Source organism: Balaenoptera borealis (assembly GCF_965194805.1).
Source record: "Balaenoptera borealis genome assembly, chromosome: 14".
NCBI lineage: Eukaryota > Metazoa > Chordata > Mammalia > Artiodactyla > Balaenopteridae > Balaenoptera > Balaenoptera borealis.
Genome location: NC_138875.1, coordinates 71,736,442 through 71,758,445, shown reverse-complemented (window position 1 = coordinate 71,758,445; position 22,004 = coordinate 71,736,442). Strand labels below are relative to the sequence as shown.

Below are 22,004 nucleotides of genomic sequence, written 5' to 3'. Positions count from 1 at the left end.
TAGGTCTCTGATTCACTTTGAGTTACTTTTTGTATATCATGTGAGGTAAGACTCAAAATTCATTCTTTGGCATATGGATATTCAATTGTCTTGAATCCATTTGTGGAAGAAGCTATTATTTCCCTCATTGAGTGGACTGCACATTCTCATCTAAAATCAACTGACCATAGATGTATGGGTTGACTTTTGTACTCTCAATTCTATTCCATTGATTTACATAGCTACCTTTATGCCAGTACCACACTGCTTTGACTACTTTGGCTTTGTAATAAGCTTTGAAATTAGAAAGTGAGAGTCCTCCAACTTTCTTCTTCTTTTTCAAGATTGTTTTGGCTCTTCAGGATCGCTTGCAATTCCACATAAATTTTAGAATCAGCCTTTCCATTTCGTAAAAAAGGCCATTGGGATTTTGATAGGGTCTGTACTGAACCATAGTTTGCTTTGGGTAGTACTGCCATTTTAACAATATTAAGTCTTCTAATCTATGATCATGAGTTGTTTTTCATTTATTTAGGTCTTCGTTCATTTCTTTCAGCAATGTTTTATAGATTTTAGTGCACAAACCTTGCACCTCCTTGGGTAAATTATACCAAAGTATTTTATTCTCTCTGATGTTCTTATAAATGGAATTGTTTTTTAATTTAATTCCCTTTAAAATGTTTTATTCCTTGTTTTAATTTCCTGATCAGATTGTTCACTGCTGATGAAACACAAATGATCTTATGTGTTGATTTTGTATCCTGCAACTCTGCTGAATTTATTAGCTCTAATAGTTTTTGTTTTTGTTTTTTTATGGATATTTGGGGGTTTTCTACATACAGGATGTCATCTGTGAAGAAAGATAGTTTTGCTTTTGCTCTTCTAATCAATATGGATGCTTTCTATTTCCTCTTTTCTTTTCTTTTCTTTCTTCCTTTCCTTCTTTCCTCCTTCCTTCCTTCCTCCCTCCCTCCCTTCCTTCCTTTTTTCTTTCTTTTTTCTTCCTTTTTTTTTTTCCTAGTTACTTTGGCTAGAATTTTCAGTAAAACAATGAATACCAGTGGTGAAAGCAAACATCCTTATCTTGTTCCTGATCTTCTTAAGGTGGAACATTTTCAGTCTTTCACCATTGAGTATGATGTTAGCTGTGGGTTCTTCATAAATACACTTGACCATGTTGAGGTGATGAAGGTAATTTAAATCTAGAGTCTTATCAATTTAGACTTTCGCTAAGGTACCTCGATTAAATTCAGCTTAATAGAAAGAGTAAGTTTTTAAAATCTTCATTGAATAATGTTTACGCAATGAGAATTAGTGCATGAGAAGAAACGTACCTTCCATTTGGTAAAGAGATCAGCAAGGAAACCATTCACAGCTTTCTCAAAATACAGATCCCCTGAAAATAAACAATAGAAAGAAGGTGGGAATTATCTTTATTTCTTGCTTACATTTTCGTCTCTCAGTAAATTAACAGGAATAGGACTAGTCAAAGAGAAGGTGGGTACTGCTACATCCTAAAAGCATTTTCAACCTAGACTTTCTATGGAGCCAAATTTAATATTTACCTCACTCAGTAAGAGGTCATAGCTTCAAGGTAAAATACAAGATTGAAAAGCTTTGATGACTGAAAAAGACAGTGTATCTTCAAAATGAGAGAACCGTCTAACTTTTAAATATAATTATTCTCACAGTGACGCTTCAAGTTTGTTTGAAGGTGATCTGGTAGCCCCTGGGCATTCACTAAATTACCATTTGCAGTTTCTGCTGTTCTTGAGCATCCAAGATGCCCTGCATCAAAAATTAATTTGTAATTTTGCTAAACACAAATTAGAAATGCATGCACCATGAGGCTGGTGTGTTGGGCACAGTGTCCACACCTCATAGCAGCTTTATTGTACTCCACTTATTGTGTAGTAATTCTAATAAAATGAGACAAACTTGGTGATTTCTGTGAGTGCTAGGACATAAAATGAAAGATATCAAAGAAGGTGCTGGTTCCTGGCCATAGAATCACTCCCTCTATGACTTTTGATCTATGCTTATAGAATAATTGAAGATCTGAGAATTCAGATTTTTCGTTAATGCTTTACTACATTTCATGCAATTCACTAGATATATAAAATATTTATTTATTTTAGCATTTGAGGATTTGTTAAGATCTCAGGACATATCTTCAGAGAATGCTAAGAGATTGCTATAAATGATACCAACTTGGGGGAAACCAGAAACTTCTCCCCATTAGCAGTTACGACCCGCACTTAGGAACAGTACCATAAATATCAAAATCCCACATTTCACAGCTCATCTGAATAAATATGTAAACCATAGCTGACGTAGAACGGAATACCACCTGAAAGAAACAAAGACATAATTGCATTAAAAAGCAATGATGGATAGAATTTCAGTTCTGCAAAATGAAAAAGTTCTGCAGATCTGTTTCACAGTGATGTAAATATACTTAAAACTGCTGAACTGTACACTTAAAAATGGTTAAGATGCTAAATTTTAGGACTTCCCTGGCAGTCCAGTGGTTAGGACAAGGTGCTTTCACTGCCGGGGCCCGGGTTCAATCCCTGGTCAGGGAACTAAGATTCTGCAAGCTGCGTGGCACAGCCCAGAAAAAAAAAAAAAAAAGCTAAACTGTATATGTTTTTTACAAAAAAAAAAAAAAAAGCAATGCTGGAAGATTTCTGTTAATTGTGAGACATGGAACTTCTAAAAGCAAGCTCCATCCTTGGCATCACAGGCCATGAGGGGAAGATCCTGTCCCTACCCTCTAGGAGCTCATGGCAGAGGATAAAGACATGCAAAACATTGCAACTATATACAAACATTCCTTGAAGCTTCCCACAAGAAACGTTGGAGAAGGGGCAGTGAATCTACTGGGAAAGTCGATGAGACCTCAATACAGAAGGAGAACTTGGGCTAAGATGCGCCAGTTGATGAGTTGTTGATCTAATAACTAATCCACATCGTACCCCCCTCCATACCCAGAATGCCTCCAGGAAAAGCCCTAGTGGTTTCCCTGGCCTGTGTGCTTTACCACAAAGCCCTTTCTTTACTCAGCCCTTCCCTCCTCCAGCAGACTTTAAAGAGCTTTGGTGGGAAAGCAAAATGTATAAAATGTGTAAGTTGAAGGCATCAATACTCCCTTTCCTTTTACATTTGCTCCTTCGAATCTTTTGTGTACCAGGTAATTGAACTGATTATAAAGGTTATCTCAAGTAAAAGAGCCTTGGGACATTAAGTGCCAGGAGCTATGCCAGACAACTTTGGGATATAAAGGTAAAAGACACAGTCCTTGCCCTCAAAGCGCTTGCAGTCTGGTGGCAAGGCAGGTAAGAAACGCATCCACCAGAGTGTGACAAGTGCTGATATAGATACATGTCCCAGGTGCCACGGGGGCACTTCCAGCCTGGTGCATCCAGGGAGGCTTTCCAGGAGCAGGGAAGCCTGAGACTAGTACTGAGGGATGGATGAGAGGCTTGGGAAAGGGGGAAGGCGAGGAGCAAGCACTGCAGGCGGGAGAGAGCAGCACGCACAGAGACACAGAGGCAAGAGAGCACGCTGCATGTTGGAGGGATGGTGAGTGGTTCCCGTGGCTGGATGGGGTGGGGGACTACATGGGAGAAGTGACAGATTAGCTCCAGACTCAACTGCCTCCCCTGATTTTTCCACTCGGCTGTCCAGACATCTCACAAACTGAAGTTCCCCTGAACGACTCCTCCCCGGCCTTCTCCATATGATAAATGGCACCACCATCTCTCCACCAGCTGCTCAATTATTCCTTTCTTCACTCTTCACACCCAACGCATTAGCAAGTTCTGTGGACTCGACCCCAGAACGTTTCACCAATCTGTCCATCTCTCCCCTGCTCCAGTGCCCAGCCTAGCCCACGCCACCACCTTCTAACTTCCTAGCTCATCTCTCTGCTTCCACTCTTGCCCCGACAATCGACTCTCTGCTCCAGAGCCAGAGGGGCTGCAGCGGGTACTGTGGACGCCCAGCCAACACCCTTCCTTCCTAGGTCACGGGAAGCCGATTCTATTCTGGGAGGCAAGGGACCCGCCAAGAGACCAGGCCTCCAGGCATGCTGAGCAGTTCCACATGACTCAACCCTGGTCACTAAGGTGTAAATGGAAGTGTGTCCTGAAAGGAAGCTGACTCGGCTGGAGGGTGCCCCCTTGTTGTCTTTCTTTCCTTCTTCTCCTCTGCCTGGCATATAGATGTGGGCACAGCAGCTCCAGCCAGACCACGGAAGCCCAATCCTGAGATAGGCAGAACAGGAAGGCAGAAGGGGTCTTAGACCACCAGTAACTGTGACGCTGTCACACCAGCCATAATTTGCCTACCCATGGACTTCTTTTATATGAGAGAATAAAGCTGACCTTTAAGTATCAATTTGCCACTGTAACTTTGGGAGTTTTTTTTTTTATACAGTATTATTTTTTTTAAATAAATTTATTTATTTTATTTATTTCTGGCTGCATTGGGTCTTCGTTGCTGCATGCGGGCTTTCTCTAGTTGTGGCGAGTGAGGGCTACTCTTCGTTGCAGTGCTCGGGTTTCTCATTGCGGTGGCGTCTCTTGTTGCAGAGTGCAGGCTTAGTAGTTGTGGCTTGCGGGCTCCAGAGTGCAGGCTCAGTACCTGTGGCACACAGGCTTAGTTGCTCCGCAGCATGTGGGATCTTCCCAGGCCAGGGCTCAAACCCGTGTCCCCTGCATTGGCAGGAGGATTCTTTAACCACTGCGCCACCAGGGAAGCCCACTTTGGGAGTTTTGTTCAACAAAATCCAACTGAATGAATAAGTGATCTTTTAAAAGCATAATTCAGGTATCACTCCCCCACTTAAAATCCTTCAATGGGGAATTCCCTGGCGGTCCAGTGGCTAGGACTTGGCGCTCTCACTGCCATGGCCCCGGGGTTCAATCCCTGGTCGGGGGACTAAGATCCCACAAGCCGCTCAGTGTGTAAGCATGTGCCAAATTATCATGGTCTTTATAAGCCATACTTAAGAGTCAATTGCCAGAAAACTGGGGGAAAGATCACTGTAAAATACCAATGTATGCCCAGTAGAGTGGCAAAAACTTTCAAAATCTAAGACCTGGTGTTGGAAAAACTGAAAAACAAGATTTTATATATGGCTACTAGGAGTATAAAATGGTCCAAAGAATTTGAAAAATAATTTGGCATTACCTTACAGAGTAGAAGCTATGACCCAACAAATATACTCCTAATCAATGATGAAAAATATAGTGAGTACAAACGAGATAGCTAAAGTTGGTGGGGGGGAAGAGAATACATTTGAATCCACTTTAATAAAACTCAAACGTGGGCTTCCCTGGTGGTGCAGTGGTTGAGAATCTGCCTGCTAATGCAGGGGACACAGGTTTGAGCCCTGGTCTGGAAAGATCCCACATGCCGCGGAGCAACTGGGCCCGTGAGCCACAACTACTGAGCCTGCGCATCTGGAGCCTGTGCTCTGCAACGAGAGAGGTCGCGACAGTGAGAGGCCTGCGCACCGCGATGAAGAGTGGCCCCCGCTCACCGCAACTAGAGAAAGCCCTCGCACAGAAACGAAGACCCAACACAGCTAAAAAAATAAATAAATAAAATAAATAAATAAATAAATAAAAAGAAAAACTCAAACGGGAGCAAAACAAATAATATACTGTGTAGGGTAAAATACATATGTATTATCACTATGTAAACAAGGAAATTACAAAAATAAAATTCAGATAGTGGTTACCTCTAAAAACGGCCCCAAGTTCTCAACTATTTTGCTTGCCCAGGGGACATCTGGTAATGTCTGGCGACATTTCTGGTGGTTATGACTTGCAGGGGGTGGGGATGGGTGCTACTGGCATTTAGTGAGTAGAAGCCAGGGATGCTGAACACCCCACATCGCACAGGACAGTTCCCCACAATGTTACTGCCCTTGGGGCCCAGGTGACCCTTTGTTCTAGAGGGCTGTCCTTTACACTGTAGCGCGATCAGCAGCATCCTCCACATAACCCCAGTTGCGACGACCAAAGATGTCTCCAGACTTTGTCAAAAGACCCCTGGGGAGGCAGGATCACCCCCGGGTTGAGAACCACTGCTCTCAAGGGAGGCTGGGGGATGGGAACATGGAAGAGCAGACAGGTGCTTTCACCAACGTGGGTAACATTCACAGCTGTTCAGTTTGGATTTTTCCAACTGGAACAGAGTCACAGGAGGAGATTCCTTGGCAAAGGTCTTTCTTCATGTTTACCAACACAATCTTCTACTGAATTTAACTTTCGCTATGTATTAGTGGACACAGAAGCCTGAGAGCTACATGTTCCATCTCTACATCTGATATTAAACAGAAGAATATGAAGATCAACCCCAAACTGGAGAGATCCAACTGTAAAACACTAGAATTTCAGGAGTCCCCAACTATATTACAATATTATCCAGCTGAGCAGATAGTAGCTGGTCACCAGCTTGATCATGAGATCAAGTTTTTGCTGGTTTCTGTTTTGTTTTTGATTTCACAACTTATAGACATAATACCACAGGAAAACAAACCCAAAAAAGCACTTTATCACCCTTACCCTGGTATCTTCGCTTATATAACCACACATGACCTTCTCATTCTTGACCCACAGCTCCCCGGCCTGTGCCCTGAAAGGAGAGGCACATGCGTTATTACGAGTCCTACATAAACCGAGAAGAAACAGGGGTGCCTTTGGGGTGTCTCTCTCTACTCTATCATTTACACCCAAATGACCTGGCCAGTTACAGATTTCCAGAGGACCATGAACAGATTACACAACATAAAGAATTCTCAGAGTACACTGAATCTGTACAACAGGAGCTCTTAACTTGGGGGTCTGCAGACAACATGTGGGTCTAAGGAAGGGCTTCGGGGAACCCACGAACCCTCTGAAATGATGCAAACTTTCCTGAGCACAGAATTGTACCTTCTGGCAAACCTCAAAAGGGCACACGTCACAAAAACAGTTAAGAGGCACTGATGAACAAATTTGCTAACCCCAGCTTTGAGTCAATGAGTTTCAACAAAAACAAGATCCACTGCAGTATCAAATTAGAAGACAAGAAAGAAGTCAGGGGGCACAAAGGGACAGGGTCCCTATTCAATGGAGGCCATTTCGCTGAAAAATTTTTATGTCAATATTCAGTAATGTAATATTATGTCTTTTCCCCCTGCTTCTTTATTCTGTTTTTCATATTGTCTACAATGAGCAAGCACTGTATGTAAAAATACTTAGCATAGGCCTGATACATAGCATGTGCTGAACAGCTGGTACTTGACAGTATTAATTCTATAATCAGGACAGGTGTGTTGAGACTGGCCACCATAGAATCAGAGCTCAAGTCAGAGAAGATCCCAGAAGATCCTCTGCAGTGGGGCAGTTCTAGCAGGAAAACACCCAAACTGGATGTTCCAATGGGCTTTAAGGGTGACTCTCAAACAGATCTATCTGCCCCAGGACAGCTGGGAAGTCAGGGCCAGAAATTATTCAGTGTTGCTCCCTCTGGAGTGTGAGTTAGAAAAAATAACAAAAAAAAATTTTTTTAAGTTAAAAAAAATAGGCAGCTAGTCAGTAATCCCCAAAATTATATCTGGGAAAATGGTATCTCTTCACAATGAGATCAAATAGACTAGGTTTCTAAGTTCAATTTTTAAAAAATATTTATTTTTTTACTGAAGTATAGTTGCTGTACAATACTATATGTTACAGGTATATAGTATACTGATTCACAATTTTTAAAGGTTATACTCCATTTATAGTTATTATAAAATATTGGCTATATTCCCCCCGTTGTATGATACATCCTTGTAGCTTATTTTATACCTAATAGTTTGTACCTCCCACTCTCGCCCCCAACCCCCACCTATAATGCCCTTCCCCCCTTCCCTCTCCTCACTGGTAACCACTAGTTTGTTCTCTATATCTGTGAGTCTGCTTCCTTTTTGTTATATTCACTAGTTTGTTGTATTTTTTAGATTCCACATATAAGTGATATCACACAGTATTTGTCTTCCTCTGTTTGACTTATTTCATCTAAGTTCAATATTTTAAAAAAGCAGAGTGCTGTTAGAAGATAGATTTTAGTGCAATATTTTTCTTTAAAATTTTTCTTCAATTTTTTAAAATACTGATTTTGAAGTTTTTTTTTTTTTTTAAAGAATACATTGTGAATTTACTGAGAGAAAAACAAAATGTTTATCTTTAAGGAAAAATAACATTTCAAAGGTAGGGTCTCAAGGTAATGAAACTATGTCCTTAACTGTTGACTAAATTACCAGATTAAAAGGGTAAGTTACAGAGAAATTCTCTAATAATTTATTATGATTTGATTTTATTTTCTCATATGAGGCCCAGAACACTTTTTTTTTTTTTTTTTTTTGGAAAAGAAAGTGACTTTTGATTCAACGTAGAAAGACTATAAATAAGTCTCCTTGGAAAAATGGTAGAAGATTTTGTGGTTTACATTTAACCATGAATGAGCAAAATATTAGGACAGATCTTGAAAAGTCTAAAACTGACATTATGTCAGGGTGTATGAAGGCACTTACATGGAGAAACAAGGAATTTAATTATGAAAGGGATTCTGAGAGGGTTTCTAAACCAGTACTCATCAAACTGTAGCCTGCAGGCCAAATCCAGCCCATCTCCTGTTTTTGTATGGCCCATAGCTAAGAGTAGATTTTACATTTTTAAATGTTAAAAAAAAAAAAAAAATTTGCAACAGAGACCTGAGACCCACGTGGCCCAAAGTCTAAAATATTTACTATCTGGTCTTTTACAGAAAAAGATCCTAAACCTACCACTTCATTTTGCAGAGGAACAGATGCAGAGACCCCGAGCTGCCCAGCATCACCCTGCTAACCACTGGTGCTGCAGGAATGGATACAGGTTTCCTGACTCCTGGCCCACCACCTGGGAGAGACCAGCTTGTATTTGATGGCATAAATAGGTTGCATTTCTTGTTCTGCTTGAGACTTCGTCACTTCTTGAACTGTGCTTTCGTTGCTAAAATTTTTTCAAAGAATTTCTGACCTTATAACAACTTCTAAAACATCCCCTTTTGGAAAGAAAAAAATGAATCCTTTATCCTTTCTTTCTTTCAGGATCAGTAATTCAGACTAACCAAATAGCCCTCATTGCTGGTGAAAGGTCTTTACAAAAGGATTCCGGCCGATAAAGGTAGGAGGAATGGCTGAATTAGAAAATCACCATCTTGCAATAATCATCAACAGATGAAACCATTCTGTGAAAAGCTGATGGGGAATTTCATAACAGGGGACCAGGCTGCATCACCAGAATCCAGTGGTCAATCTCACATTAAAAGTGAGTCAACCAGATGTAAATATGCTTGAATATATACAGTAAATTTCAAGAAAGACACAGTTTCCTCTAGGGAAAAGGACATATTTCATTACACACTTTTTTGGTGCTGTTAAGCCTTCACTATGTGGATACTTTGCTTTTTGACTTTAGAGGGGGTTTCAAAAAGTCCCCTTTTCTCTCTTCTTCACAAACTGAAATACAGAAATCATTTTAATAAATCAAGAGCAGTGTGATATCTCTAAAAAGGCAGCAAATCAGGAACTATTGTGCTAGTCATTTTATGTCTCCAAACCTGTTTCTTAAAGTGTAAAACAAGAAAGTTTGATGAAATATGTTCATCTAAGGCTTTTTCCAGTTCTAAAATTGTGAGTCTATCCCTCCTTTGTTCAGAATACCAGGCGGCTTCAGCAACATCCACCCATCTTAAAACTACTATAGTGCATTTCGGGGTCTTTTGGATTGTTTTGGCTACCACAAACTAACGTTTTAAGCTATTGTGTATTTTATTATAAGGACGTCCACATGCCTCAAAGGCTGTATGTAGCAGTTACTGCATTACATGCTATTCCCAGCTACAAGCTAATAAATCAAGAGTGACATAGTATCTACCTGATGCCAGCAAATTCCACCTTCTGAGTGATATAGGCACATGTGCTGACCTAAGGGAAAAGAGAGAGAGAGAGATTCAACAATACATCAAGGCCATGAAAGGTCACAAAGAACGTCTCCTGGCTTTCGAATCTCTTCTATTAACCCGAAGTTCAATTAACATATGGGAGTAATAGATTTATCCCATAGGAAAACCTGCTGGGGCAGGTATAACAGTAGGTTCTTACAGGTTTGGCAAGTATAGACAATAGTAAAGACCAGGTGGATAATAAGTGGCCAGCTTCAGTAATATACTTATGTTCACATACACTTGCATACATATGCACATTTACATATGGAACATTTGTTTCTCATTTTAGAAAATGGAACCTTCTCCCACCAAATAAAACAAGAGCAAAGATATCTCTTTCTGAAAATATACACTGTGTGGACATTATACCTATGATTTGTTGTTTCATAATAGCCAAAAAGTCCAAAAGGAGAATTTTCAGCAGCAGCTCACAATTCTGATGAACTGATCATGTTCAGCGGAAAATGTCCATTAAAAATAAATAAACAAGGATAATGGAAGGAGGGTAAAGCAAAAAAGGAGTCTAACCTGGAAGGAACAAGATCTCGGTTCCAGGGACTTCCCTGGTGGTGCAGTGGTTAAGAATCCGCCTGCCAATGCAGGGGACACGGGTTCGAGCCCTGGTACGGGAAGAGCCCGTGCACCACAACTACTGAGCCTGCGCTCTAGAGCCCGCAAGCCACAACTACTGAGCCTGTGTGCCACAACTACTGAAGCCCGTGCGCTTCGAGCCCATGCTCCACAACAAAAGAAGCCACCGCAATGAGAAACCCACGCACCGCAATGAATAGTACCCCCGCTTGCCCCAACTAGAGAAAGCCCGCGCGCAGCAACGAAGACCCAACGCAGCCAAAAATAAATAAACAAAATAAATAAATTAATTTAAAAAAATGTTTAAAAGAAAAAAAGATCTGGGTTCCAGCCCAGAGTCAATTGCTTACTAGCTTTCTCATCTTAACTCCTCAATCTCAGTTTTCACATCTATAAATTCAGGGTAATAAATGCCTGTCCACAAGAGGAGATGTGAGGAGCAAAAGAGATCAAGTGAAAACCTGAAAACTAAAGTTCAAATGTAAAATAATATTACACTCTCCCCATTCAAACCAAAAATGCAGAGCAAAACTCTCTGATAACAAACAAGCAAAACAAAGCTTATAAAAACCATGAAAAGAGAATGGGAGGAGACATACAACATGTTTACAATAATTGTCTGTGATGCTGGAATCAGAAAGGATTTTATGCTCTTCTCCATACTAGATCTACATCCCCCTGGTGACATGGATTATTAACATAATGGAAAAAGTAACAGACTTTTTAAAAAATAATATCTTACCAAACTTTTCTTCAGTCGCCACATATCCCCACGGCCAATATATTGATCCTTAAAGGTTAATTCCACTAGGTCAAGGGTCACATCCTAAAAGGGATAATCAAATATATGTCTCTGCTTTACTCTGACACACTTTAGAGTCTAAGATAACACTCACTCACCATGGAGAAACCTTTTGACAAAAGGACAACTACTGGAAGACCATTCAGTAGTAGAACCCTGACAAACAGAATTTTACCCTGCCCAAGAAGGCTTTGGAGGACAGGTAAGTCTCCAACAGATACTATAGCTGCTTATCCTGCGTGGTTAAGTGCAAAGGGCACCAGAGTAGTGATTCTGTGTTTTAGTCTTGATTCTGGCACACAAACATGACATTGAACTGTGGGCTTTATTTCCCTAGATAATGTCAATAATATCTTTTGGACAACGATTTTTACCTCTTAATTTTATAGCATCATTTCTCAAAGAAAAAAAAGAACACATAAAGAAATGTTAGTATTTTTACAGAAAATTTTACATTTACCTTCACAAACACACATATACATACATAATCTTTTTAGGACAAGATTTTTAAAAAGGGGTGAGGATTTTAAATGCAACCTACATTCTATCTATAATCTAAATGACCTATGTATGACCACCTATGTATTTAACAGCCTAACACTATACTTAAGTAACTCATTATTTCCTTAGAGACCTAATCTTGAGGAAGGGTGTTAATCATTCCTCAAAAGATATTCAAATCCAGAACAAAGACACACCTTAGGGTCTACGACATTCACATACACATCTTGATAAGGTCTTAGCCGAAACACTTGAGTCACGGTCTGGTCCACACTGATAGTTTCTGAAATGGAGAAGGAATCTGGATCAGGTAAATATATTCGAATCCATAATTACTCAGACATTCAACAAACAACATCCTTTGTCAAGGGCAAGACATGTTCTCAGCCTTCAGCAGCTTAAAACTTGGACAGTTCTCTGCTTTTCAGGTGAAATAAGACCTGAACCCAAGCAATTAAAAAATGAGAGAGACAAACAAATAATACAGAGAGACAGAGATAGAGACAAACAGAGAGAGAGAAAGGAAAGAAATTAAGAAGCAACATAAGAACGTTCAAAGGGTTGTGAAAATTCAGAAGAGGAAAGAGATCCTTTCTCTTTTGGAATGAAAGTAGCAGAGGTAGTTAAGGAAGAAATAAACTTTTCGATGAGCCCTTAAGTCTGGTAAGTAAGAAACTTAACAGGTGGCAGGAGATGAGGTAAGAGTAAGAAGGACACTCAGGATCTGGATTTTACTGACTGTTTTCCCAACAAGTTAAAAAATACAAAAAAAGTGGTTGACACCAAAATCCTTTAGAGCAAATTAAAAGTTTTTCTTTTAAGTGCCACTTAAGGAAATACTTTATTAGCTATCGATAAACATTTTAGTTCCTTGATCAGTATGGTATAGTCATTAGAGGAAAAAAGAAAGGATTTGGATCCAGAATGAGTGAATAGAATCACTGCTCTGGCTCCTTCACTTACTGACTCCAGGCAAACCCACTCATCCCGGTAAGACAAAGTTTCCTCACTCTCTCAAGAGTTGGTGGGAAAATCAAGAAAGATAAATGACAAACAGCTCCCAGTACAGTGCCTTGCACAAGTGGCAGGTAATCAACAATATATGTTCCTCCCCTGCCCCGACCCAAAGTAGGTACTTAAATATTTTGTGAAGAAAATATAATATTGAGAAAAGCATGCTTTGCCAACAATCTTTTTGAAGTGTAAAGCTTCACCTATTCAGATTAACCGTCCTCTTGACTCTAAATATAGTTTTTTCAGTGCCCTCAAGATGCTGACAAATGAGATTCCTTGGCAATTTTGATATCTAACAATTTTGTTTTTTAGCGGGAACACAATTTGATAAGGAGAGAAGTACTGTGCCCTCATTCCCAGAGATTGTGAAGAGGGGTTTCTTACAGTTTCTCAAACAGTAAAGTGTAAAAATCTTAGAGAAGAGAGATGGAATTTTTACCTTTCTGCAAATCCTCCTTAAGTGACTTGACCTGCAAAAGCAGAGGGCTGGGGGAAAAAAGAAAAGCAACAGAGAGAAGGGATGTTGTCAGCAGTAACTAACCAGCTTTCTTCACCACCCACAAAACACAAACAGATCACTCTGGACATATTCTAACTGGCAGCACAACAATGGGAGAAAGTTCCCTTAGAAAACAAACCCTGCACTTGTATTCAAGGAAATGGATAAATGCTACAGATTTGTTCAGAGTTGTCATCTCAGCTTTAAAAACAAAAAGAATGGACCACTTTTTAAAAGATGATTGGTTTATCAAATCCTGGAGGGCAGGACCATTTTTATCCAAAGGCAAAGAGCCATCTTCCCCTTCAATCCCCTTAGACAAAATATCACCTGGAAAGAGCGGGCTGCCCAGTTAGTTCCCTGCTCCTGTCGGACGCTCACCTGTACTCATCGTTGGGGTGAGCAATCTCCACAATGTCTCCAAGCTTGATGTAAGGAAACACTTTGGGGTTCACGACTAGCTCATCATCTGAAAGACAATTCAGCCATCTCAGGCAGCAAAGAACTCACTTGGGCAGCAGGTTGCTGTGTATGTTCTCACGTGGGGTCCTTACAACCCCATCATTTGGTATTATGACCCCATCTCGCAAGATGAAGTTCCATTTAAAATTGAGATTTAGGGCTTCCCTGGTGGCGCAGTGGTTGAGAATCCGCCTGCCAATGCAGGGGACATGGGTTCAAGCCCTGGTCTGGGAAGATCCCACATGCCGCGGAGCAACTAGGCCCGTGAGCCACAATTGCTGAGCCTGCGCGTCTGGAGCCTGTGCTCCGCAACAAGAGAGGCCGCGATAATGAGAGGCCCGCGCACCGCGATGAAGAGTGGCCCCCACTTGCCGCAACTAGAGAAAGCCCTCGCACAGAAACGAAGACCCAACACAGCCAGAAATAAATTAATTAATTAATTAATTTAAAAAAAAATTGAGATTTAGCTCAACTGAAGGATTTGCACAGGAATCCAGAGCTAGTGAGTAGTTGAGGGGGACAGTGTTCAGGGACCTTTGTCTCCAGAGCTTTTCCTACTAGCCCACTGCTCCCAAGGAGAGGGTAACTCTTCTTCTCTGGGAATTAGGCCTCTGTGGCAATCCTTGACTCCCTCAAATAGCATGTATCTGGCATATGCCAGGAACAAAACAGCCGGGGTCCCACATACAACAAAATCCTTTCTGTTTACAGTGTTCGCAGAACTTCTCAAAATACTGTCTGAATGTGACCCTCACAATAAATCTTTGGATCTAACAGAAGCAAGGAAATGACCTAGGAGATAAAGCAACTTGCCACAGGGTAGATACCTAGTAACAGTACACCAGGACTGGTTACTAGTCCAGGGTTCCTAAACCAACCACCTCTTACACATGAAAATCAAGCCAGATAAAACACCCTGGACTTTGGAGGGCAGCACCTGATCAGGGGAAAACTTCATATATCAGTTCACATTAGAGTCCAATGAGACCCTTAAAATATAAGGAGAATGTGATTTCATATGTTTATCTACCCCTGCCCCCCACTGGGGGTGGGGGAGAATTCTTTCAAATATAACAAACTCAGGATCATAAAGATAGGGTGATTTTTTTTTCTTTCTGTTGTAGGTTTTAGGGAAAGACATGGCCTTCAGTTATGCTAAAACCATGACAAATAAGTATGTCCAGATTTCAAATATAATCAGATCTAACAAAAATTCAGCCTAGGAAAGCGAAGTACTGGGTTAATCCCACAGTTGCTTTTTTTTTTTTTTTTTTTGTATATTGTTTCCATTGACAGATGTATACCAAATCTTCTATGAAGTCTTCCCCTAACTTCCACAGTCTGAATTAAGCTCCCTGAACACATATTCCTTCCTGCTCCATTTTATCATTTCCTTTTTGCATGTCTGTCTCATCAAGCTCATGAAAGCTCCGTAGGGAGAAGGGACCTTGTCATATTCAAAATCTTTAAGTTTGGTACAGGTATGTACTTAATAAATACTTGTTGGATGTATTTTTTAAATTTGATTTTTACTTTACTTATTGAAATACAGTTGATTTACAATATTGTGTTAGTTTTCAGTTGTTCAGCATAGTGATTCAGTATTTTTGCAGAATATATTCCATTATAGGTTATTACAAGATAACAGGTATATTCCCTGTGCTATGTAGTATATCCTTGTTGCTTATCTATATATAGTAGTTTGTATCTGTTAATCCCATACGCCTAATTTGTCCCTCCCCCCTTCGGTAACCACAGGTTTGTTTTCTATGTCTGTGAGTCTGTTTCTGTTTGTTTGTTTTTTTAATAAATTTATTTATTCATTTATTTATTTATTTATGGCTGCATTGGGTCTTTGTTGCTGCACGCAAGCTTTCTCTAGTTGTGGTGAGCAGGGGCTACTCTTCATTGCAGGTGTGGGCTACTCATCGTGTTGGCTTCTCTTGTTGCGGAGCACAGGCTCTAGGTGTGCGGGCTTCAGTAGTTGTGGCACGCGGGCTCAGCAGTTGTGGCTCTTGGGCTCAGTAGTTGTGGCTCTTGGGGTCTAGAGCACAGGCTCAGTAGTTGTAGCGCATGGGCTTAGTTGCTCCGCAGCATGTGGGATCTTCCGGGACCAGGGCTCGAACCCCTGTTCCCTGCATTGGCAGGTGGATTCTTAACCACTGCACCACCAGGGAAGCCCTCTGTTTCTGTTTTGCATATACATTCATTTGTATCATTTTTTAGATTCCACACATAAGTGATATAATATAGTATTTTTGTCTTTGTCTGACTTATTTCACTAAGCATAATATTCTCTACATCCATCCATGTTGCTACAAATGGCAGTATTTCATTCTTTTTTATGACTGAGTAATATTGCTGGATGTATTTTATTTAGTTATTTTTCTTTATAGTCCTACAGCAGACTGGGTACAGCACAGAGCTACCTTTGTCTTGTACACATGAAAAAGAAGACTCGCATACATTGTATATACACTGTATATACTGTATCCTTGTATCCTTCCCTCCTCTGTCAAAAGTTATTTCTGTTGCATGTTCAATTCTGCTCCACAAACGTTTAGGCAGCTTTAGCTGCATACAAAGTACGGGGTTAACAACAGACCGTGGTTTTAGCAGAAATAGTGTTTTAAATATAGCAATGCTTAGTATATCCTTGTCCTGGTAATTACAATGGCTACATTTATTAAGCAGGTCGAAGGAGCCTGGTACTCTACTAAATACTATACATACATCATTTTACTTTATTCCCATAAGACCTTATGATATAGAAACTATTATTTTCCCTTTTTGGCAGTCCTTGCCTTTGGGTGGCTTATACATATATAACATAGGAACAAATGCATACTAAACTACAATTTTAAAAACACTCACTGTGTTGTTAATTCTAATTTCTGAAGCAAATAAGGTTGTTAGGACAGAGGGAAATTTATTCCTTTACGAAAGAAAAAAAAATCATTTGAGTAGGTGCTTTCCTATTCTACAGGTTTATAGACTCAGGGTGCTAAGAGAAATGGAGAAATTATTCTAAAGAGCTGGAATTTGTAGTTAAGGTAAACTAGGGGCTTGCCTGAGGTCACAGGGAAAGTTAGAGGCACAGCTGATACCCAGATTCATGTTTAACACAGGACAAGATGCTGTGTCCTGCCCCATCTCACCGTGCTTCAGAGCCAGGCAAAGGTTCATGCTTTGATCATACCTGTCTTATGCACATCCACTACTTCTCTTTCATTAAACATAAGTTTCTCTTATCTGCCAAACCAGTGCATACTGGAATTTTACAGAACATACACAGTAAATATGTAATAAAAAGATACAAACAAATCAACAAGGACCTAGCACAGAGAACTATATTCAGTATCTTGTAATAACCTGTAAAGGAAAAGAATATCTAAAAAAAAAATCTATATATACATATATATAGGTATATAAATCTATATATCTGAATCACTTTGCTATACACCTGAAACACAACACTGTAAATTAACTATACATTAATAAAAAAATTTTTAAAACAAAAACAAATGAAGAGTAGTAAGCTGGCAATATTCACAAAGTTTGTTAAAATGCAGGATGCAAATGCTTCTAGAAGGGGCCTGCTACTCTCCCCACTACAGTATCACACTTGCTGCTTCACTCAGTTAAGCTACCTGCCTAGCCTCGATTGTCACGAGTCAGTTTGAAAATTTCAAGGCATCAGACACATCAGAACCTCGGCCAACTTACACAACCTCCCTAAGACCAATCAATACTGACCACTGCCCCCAAAGCCCTTCTTGTGGATGACAAGTTTGTAGACCTTTGTTGTTCTCATCTTGTACTGTTGTTTCCTTCAGCTGTTCCAAGCTTGGGGGAGAGAAATCATCTTGCCTCCCTGCCAGTGAAACACAAACAAAAAGGCTGGAATGTCAGACTTTTCTTTGCAACTGCTCTTTGATTTCAGGGCAGTGAAAATACTGCCCTTGCTCAGCTGAGAGGTGGCACCAACCCTCGGATGAAATCACTCCTCCAATTACCAGGAGGGACGTTGAACAAACAGAACCAATGAATCTGGGAACGAAAGGGAATTCGGGCCAGGGTCTAGTCCAACCTCCAAGAAGATACTTTATCATACCCTAAAGGGAAAACTTGGAGTGAATGAGGCATTCATTACCTTGCCTCTATATAAACCAATAACACCCAAATATTAAAGAGATCTTAAAAGAGGTTAGGCACACAATCTGTACATGAGGAAAGTGAGAGCCAGTGCAAGGGACTTGCCCAAGGTCTCTGAGACAGAGAGGCATTCCCACTGCTCACGTTTCGCCATCGATGTCCTGGGCAAGGAAAGTGTAAATAGAGGAAGGCTCATTCCCCAAACCTCCATCTGCACAAACTCTCAGCAGTTCCTCCCCGCACCCTCCACCCCCATTTCATAGCTGATGCCACTGAGGCTCAGAGACGGAGAGACACTTGCCTAAGGTCACACAGCGGGTTGGGGGTGGGGCCAGGTTTCGAACCTGGGCCCCGGCCCCCTCCCTCCTGATCCCCAAACACGGGCCCCGGGCGGGCAGCTCCACTCACCCGCAGCTCCGGAGCCCCTTCCCGCTTGAGGCCGGGGTTCCGAGGGCCGGACCCTGGCCAGGGCCCCCGCGCCTCCTCGGGACGCTCCGCCTACGCCCGCAGAGCCTGTGCAGATCCCCAGCCCGAGCTCCAGGCGCCAGCCGGCCCGCCCCGGTCACCAAGCGCTCACCTGAGAAGCCGCGCGGCTCCGGTGGCTCCGCCCCGGGGCACCGCCCCCTTCCCGCCCACCCGCCCTGGGCCGCTCTGGCCGGGCCTCCGCCTCGTCTCGGTTCCCGCGCCACTTCCCCATCCGGGGCTCGTGCCGGGGGCGGGGCCTCGCGTGCGGCCTGTAGGTCGGGCTGACCACCTGCGTTTCCCGCTCCCTAGCCTGAGGGCCGTCGTCCCGGTACAGGAAATCCTTTTTCTCCCAGAAGTTCCGAAATAGATCCGAGCACAAGCGGTTCGCTTCCGACCTAGTGATTTCCTCAACAGGGCAAACTCGGGCGAATGTCCCCGGATCTGTAAACGATGTTATGGACCCTCGCCAGGCCTCTCAGGGCTACTGAGAGGCACAAAATAGAGTTTCTGGGAGAACTTTTGTAAAATGCAAAGGGCTAAGCACGTGCGATGGCCCCTGCTGGGAAGTATCCACTTGGGGGGCTTTTCAAATCCTTCCAAACCCCAAGTGGTGTTCTGTGCTTCTCTGGTTGTTAATAATAGCTACCATAGCTTTCACAAACATTTTTATGTAATCGTCACATCCCTTTTAGGTGGCAGATACTATCTCATTTCACAGACAGGGGAACAGGCTGAGGACACCAAACTCCTCCAAGGACAGATCTTGACCCAGTGGAGTCCAACTTGGCTCCGAAGGCTGAGCGTTTAACCAGCATCCTCGTGTCTCACCCAAGGGTTCAGCCTAAGCCCTTATCTGTTGGGACATCTTTCTCTTCTCAAGTTAAAAATCAGAGCTGTGTGGGCAGTGCCTGAAGCTGGCCAAGGACTCCTGGCAAGTTGCCAGCTCCATCTAATTGACCTACGGTTTTCAGAAATTTTCTGAATGTTGAAATAAAAAAAGCGTCACATACCTCAGAGGGACTGGGGAGTGAGTGAAGGATTCGATTCGGAAGTTAAATAACTTAACTCTTAAATAATTGTAATTTTTTAATAGTAAAGAAAAACATGTAATCAAGCAGACTGCAACAGTTGCAAAACCTGTCAAGGATAAAATGTTAAATATAAAATACATGTTTATGTTGCCAATTCAGGGGGCACACCCAGATCCCCCAGGCTGTTTTTCAGTAGCTGAAGTCCTTCCATCCCAGAGTTTAGGGGACTCTCTGTCCCTGGCCCTCAGGGGAATTTGATTCCTTCTCCTGAGAGATGTCCAAAATTGGTGTCGTATCTTAGAAATACAAATATTTCACTTTTTAATTTGGCAAAAATTTGTAAAAAACCTTGACGAGTTTTGAGATTTTAAAAAATTGCGTAGGGAATTCCCTGGTGGTCCAGTGGTTAGGACTCCATGATCTCACTGCCGAGGGCACGGGATCAATCCCTGGTGGGGGGAACTAAGATCCCACAAGCCATGTGGCCAAAAAAAAAAAAAAAAAAAGTCTAAAGCTGGTCAAAGTTAGGGGTTAGGGAAGGCTGGAGCGGGTAGCTCCCAGACTGGAGAGCCAATGGCCTTGGTTCTACAATCTACAATCACTGTGCTACAATCACATGCAGGATTGCCTGTTTTTAGCTGTGTGGCTTTGCACAGGATACTTCTCTTTCCTCAAATTTCTCCCCTGACAGATGGGAATAAAAAGTACGTGTTCTTCCTCCTTCACAAGGTGTTTGAGGGCCAAGCGAGGTGAGGGACATGTTAAGTCTTTGAAATTAGAAGAACTTAAAGTGCCAAGTAAATGTCACCAAAAGCATGGAATTTGTCAGGAAATTGGCTCTTCTCGACTTTTAGGGGATTGAATTATATATATGATGCTTCTTTGGGGTCCGTTTGTGCTTAACACAGAGCTAGGAGCAAGACTAGGACTAGGGTGAGGTGGGTGGGGCTAATGAGACACTTGCCTTATTTAGAGCATAAAATGCTAAGGGGGTGCCAACAAACTCAGCAATGTAAATAATGTGTTTTTTTTTTAAAAAAAAGAATACCAAAAAATCCATGTTGAACAAAATATCACATTTTTAAAGACGAGATCAATAGTGGTGCTGTGCAGTAATATTAGATCCTGAGGGAAAAGACAAACCAGTAATACTGAGTTTCTCAGATCCTCTTCTATAGGCACGTAGTTGCCTGAGAAAGAACTTGAGGACTCGGCTACTATAAGTGTAGAAATGTTCTAAAGTGAATTTCTAGTTAATTCATCCCAATAGCATCTGTGGTAGCCTATATGTAAACTGTGTATGTATATAGACGATGGATGGACTTACAGGCTGTAAACAATAGGGTTGGCATTTAGGTGTGTATATCTCCAGCCCTAACTAAAGCTGGGAAAACCACTGTCTTAGATAAAATGGTCCACATGTTGACTGGTTCAAGGATACGTTGATTGGAGAGGAGAAAATTAAAATCTCCCACAAACCTCCAAACCTCTAGCTCTCTACTCAGCCAAGTTGATAAGCTCCAAGAGACAACAGATTTCTGTTTAACACAGGGCTGTGTGATTTGGGGATTGATTGCACTCTCTGGACCGTCTCAATTCCCTCTTGAATAAACGTTCTTTTCCTTCCTTCAAATATCTGTTGAGTGCCTGCTTGTGCAGGACACTGCTCCTGGTGCTGAGCAAAGAATGATGAACAAAACAGACAAGGGTGCGAGGGACAGATGATAAACGAGTCGATAAACATGAAACGGCAATTTCGGCTAGTGTTAAAGCTATGAAGAAATTAAAACAAGATGCCAGAAAGGAGATGGAGCAGGGCAGTGACATGATCTAAAATACTGATTCCAGGTATAAAAAGATATCTTGGGTTGCCAGGGTAGAAGCCGGGAGGCCCGGAGAGTTGCAGCCGTTCGGGCCAGAAAAGAGACTGGACCAGAGTTGTCTCAGTGGAGTCAGACACTGGACCTGAAGCTCAGCAGGAGCAGAGTCAAAAGATGTGTTCCCCTTTAAGAGTCCCGGCCGCAGGGGCGGGGCAGAGGCCACTGGAGCTAGCCGAGGGCGGGAGGCTCCATGCGGGAAGAGCCGCCCCAGGAGAGCGCGCGCGCAGTGCGGGGGCGGGACCTGGGCGAGTCCGCATGGCTAGCTCGGGCCCCGGATGAGGAAGTGCGGGGCGACCATAGAGACGAAGAGGCGGCGGCGGCCGGAGCGCCCCCGGGCTCTCTCGGCTCCGCAGGCTCAGGTAGACTTGGAGGCTACGGGGCAGCGGCTGCAGAGGCCGGGCTGGCGGGGCGAGCGCGGGCCGCGGAGCCGACCTCAGGGTAAGAGGCCGGGGGCGGGAAGGCTTCGGGCGTAGCCGCCCCGCCCTACTCCAGCTTGAGTGGACCCTTCGCCGGGCGGTGCAGGCTGAAGGGGAGCCCGGGCCCCCCGCCCTCTCGGAGCGCCGAAGGGAACGCAGGCTGCGCTGCGGGCGCGGAGCGACCCG

The 22,004-nt window shown here is 42.4% G+C and overlaps 2 protein-coding genes across 22 annotated transcripts in view; one reads left to right on the top strand and one right to left on the bottom strand.

Annotated features, from left to right (window-relative positions):
- DEPDC5 (DEP domain containing 5, GATOR1 subcomplex subunit) overlaps nucleotides 1–18,660 on the bottom strand; it is a 91,885-nt gene extending 73,225 nt beyond the window's left edge. For 11 of the 13 annotated variants that reach the window (XR_014233861.1, XM_082353052.1, XM_082353046.1 and 8 more), the window contains exons 1-10: nucleotides 18,435–18,595; nucleotides 17,628–17,745; nucleotides 13,791–13,878; nucleotides 13,350–13,396; nucleotides 12,094–12,179; nucleotides 11,336–11,419; nucleotides 9,933–9,982; nucleotides 6,558–6,627; nucleotides 2,251–2,329; nucleotides 1,314–1,375 (exon numbers count right to left, since the gene is read on the bottom strand). Coding sequence is in view for 12 of the 13 variants with exons in the window: in XM_082353052.1 (XP_082209178.1) it covers nucleotides 1,314–1,375; nucleotides 2,251–2,329; nucleotides 6,558–6,627; nucleotides 9,933–9,982; nucleotides 11,336–11,419; nucleotides 12,094–12,179; nucleotides 13,350–13,396; nucleotides 13,791–13,878; nucleotides 17,628–17,685 (624 nt within the window). In the remaining variant the exon portion in view is untranslated. The other 2 variants (XM_082353050.1, XM_082353056.1) reach the window with 2 other exon arrangements.
- A 2,990-nt stretch (nucleotides 18,661–21,650) lies between these two features.
- Nucleotides 21,651–22,004, top strand: part of PRR14L (proline rich 14 like) — a 63,361-nt gene continuing 63,007 nt past the window's right edge. For 5 of the 9 annotated variants that reach the window (XM_082353034.1, XM_082353036.1, XM_082353035.1 and 2 more), the window contains exon 1: nucleotides 21,652–21,840. Coding sequence is in view for 2 of the 9 variants with exons in the window: in XM_082353030.1 (XP_082209156.1) it covers nucleotides 21,678–21,761 (84 nt within the window). In the remaining 7 variants the exon portion in view is untranslated. Of the gene's footprint in view, nucleotides 21,841–22,004 lie in introns of all 9 variants that reach the window. The other 4 variants (XM_082353030.1, XM_082353029.1, XM_082353028.1 and 1 more) reach the window with 3 other exon arrangements.